A 2,267-nucleotide genomic window follows, 5' to 3' on the forward strand; every position below is an offset into this window, starting at 1 on the left:
TTGAATTTAGGACCTAAAGCAAAAATAAAAGGTGTGAAGCCTGGTTTGTTCCATTTGCTAATTCTGTGGTTTGCTCCCCCATCACACATGCGCACACACATTTCTCCCCCACAAAATTGCGGAATACCCAGAAAATCTATTTGCAGAGGCTCTGATTGAGTCATTATAGTCACAGGAAACTCTTCATGAAGCGTTCTGTGTGGAAACTGAACACCAGACATGAGGTCAAAGCTCATATAAGCACTTATAAATGCTGACCCGGGGAAGAGTCAGTAGTCTGGGTATGAATGAGGGCGTGCAAACTGGAAACAACTCTGCCACCCACCTTGATCTCTTTCTGGCAGATTCAAGTCATGTAGAAGTCTTGATTAGGCCAAGCTGCTTCCTCTTCTGGTGCTAATGTGCTGTGCCTCCCACTGCTGAATGTCGTAGTCCCTTAATATCATCATGTATTCTTTGTAAAAAGCTCTTTAATTAAATGGTATTGCTGTGAATATTAATTGGACCTGGTGAACAATTTTGAGGTGTCTTAAATGAAATAAAATGCAAAAATGCAAATTGCTTACTGTTAAACTTCGCTGTTAGAAAGGATATATACTGGGGGATTTTCCTTTTAGCCATATTGTCTCTTTCTTACCCCCTCAGCCCCTCCTTTCACAACCAGCTCACCTAAAAGCAACCCCTCAGGATAATGGCCTCAAAAAGAGCATTGGTGATTCTAGCAAAAGGGGCAGAGGAAATGGAAACGGTAATCCCCACTGATGTTATGAGAAGAGCTGGGGTGAGTATGCAGACAAGGAAATATCTTTTTGTGAGTGCTTGGTCAAAGAATAATCTATGAGTTGTTCATTGCGAGGAGTTCAGGGTATAGTCTGTTGTATGAAGTGAAAATTTACCTGTTAGCACATATTTGTGCCATGGCACAAATAAGCACACATGGCAACTGACATTTGTGCAAAATATAAACTTTTAAAATACAAGCCTGATGTAGACTAGAGCGGGTGTCTCAAGTACATCTTAGACTGTCAGAAAAATGCAGGTATTCCTGTGCAGAGTAACAGGAAATGCTTGTTTTGAGGGGGTCTGAGCAGCTCCATACCTTACAGCTCATGAGATTAGGTAGCATTTCTTGAGATACTATTAAAATTCTGATATCAACTAGAATTCTGCCTAGTAAGATTCCTCATGCAGTTTCTTACTTTTGCAGCTGTAGAGATGCACAGTATTGTAATCTGATTAGGTACAAAAAAAAGACTTTATTTAAAGACACCCATTTCATGTTTATAGAAACTACTTTTCTCGTTCTCTGTACTACTAAAGAACTAACATATTAGAAAAATGCCCTAAATTCTTGGATTGTAATGATAGATGTGTTCTTCTGTTAGATTAAGGTGACTGTTGCAGGCCTAACAGGAAAAGAACCAGTGCAGTGCAGTCGAGATGTCTTCATTTGTCCTGATGCCAGTCTTGAAGATGCCAGAAAAGAGGTTGGTCATCACCCTGATCTGATACAATGGCAAATACAGCTTTCACAGTTTCAGAGGTGCATTCTGGAATCCTATGATTCCTTTAGAAATATGTTGCATGTTAGCTTGGTGCATAGTGAGTCACAGAACTGCACGTCCTGCATAAGCAGTGTCGTCCTGCTTATGAAGCATGCTGGGATCAGGCAGATTTCTTAATTCTGCAGAGTTACTTGTTCTTGTAAAGTGTCATAAAGCTTTATTTTGTATGTTAGTTTGTCCAGCAAAATATCCTAATTTGAAACAATTGAAAAGTTCTGATGGGAAGCTAAACAGTGCTGTCATTAGCCCTGAACTTTAAGGTTGGAGCAAAATCACTTGTCCTTACAGTGCAAGAATTGACATTGTATAAATGGCAGTTCTTAAATGCACTAGGCTTAAGCGTTAATTCTGTGACAGACTTTATCAATAATAGGCTCTTCCTGGGATAGGAAACAGTATTTTATTCTATAATTTGAGCTAGTTCTCTGATTTTAAAGTGTTGTTCAGTGAAAAAAAAAGGTAGATCCCTTTGCTTCTCACACAACTCAGCTGTAGTGGTATTAAAACAGTGTAATGTACATACCACCCTCTGTTCAGCAGAACGATTTTTATCTTTTGCTTGTTCAGGGGCCTTACGATGTCGTGGTTCTGCCTGGGGGTAACCTTGGAGCTCAGAACTTGTCAGAGGTAAAGTTCCGGTATCTTAAAGTTTCATGGGCATTCTCGTGAGTAGTGGGTGGTACACACTTTGTCAGTAGTCCT

At 39.9% G+C, this 2,267-nt stretch overlaps 1 protein-coding gene across 1 annotated transcript in view; it reads left to right on the forward strand.

Annotated features, from left to right (window-relative positions):
• Positions 1 to 637: 637 nt before the first annotated feature.
• PARK7 (parkinson protein 7) overlaps positions 638 to 2,267 on the forward strand; it is a 5,513-nt gene continuing 3,883 nt past the window's right edge. Inside the window, exons 1-3 of the mRNA XM_010005213.1 lie at positions 638 to 781; positions 1,386 to 1,487; positions 2,133 to 2,192. Of these exons, the coding sequence (XP_010003515.1) occupies positions 692 to 781; positions 1,386 to 1,487; positions 2,133 to 2,192 (252 nt within the window). The 5' untranslated portion in view covers positions 638 to 691. The remainder of the gene's footprint in view (positions 782 to 1,385; positions 1,488 to 2,132; positions 2,193 to 2,267) is intronic.

The sequence above is a fragment of the Chaetura pelagica genome, unplaced genomic scaffold (assembly GCF_000747805.2).
Source record: "Chaetura pelagica isolate M959 unplaced genomic scaffold, ChaPel_1.0 scaffold159, whole genome shotgun sequence".
NCBI lineage: Eukaryota > Metazoa > Chordata > Aves > Apodiformes > Apodidae > Chaetura > Chaetura pelagica.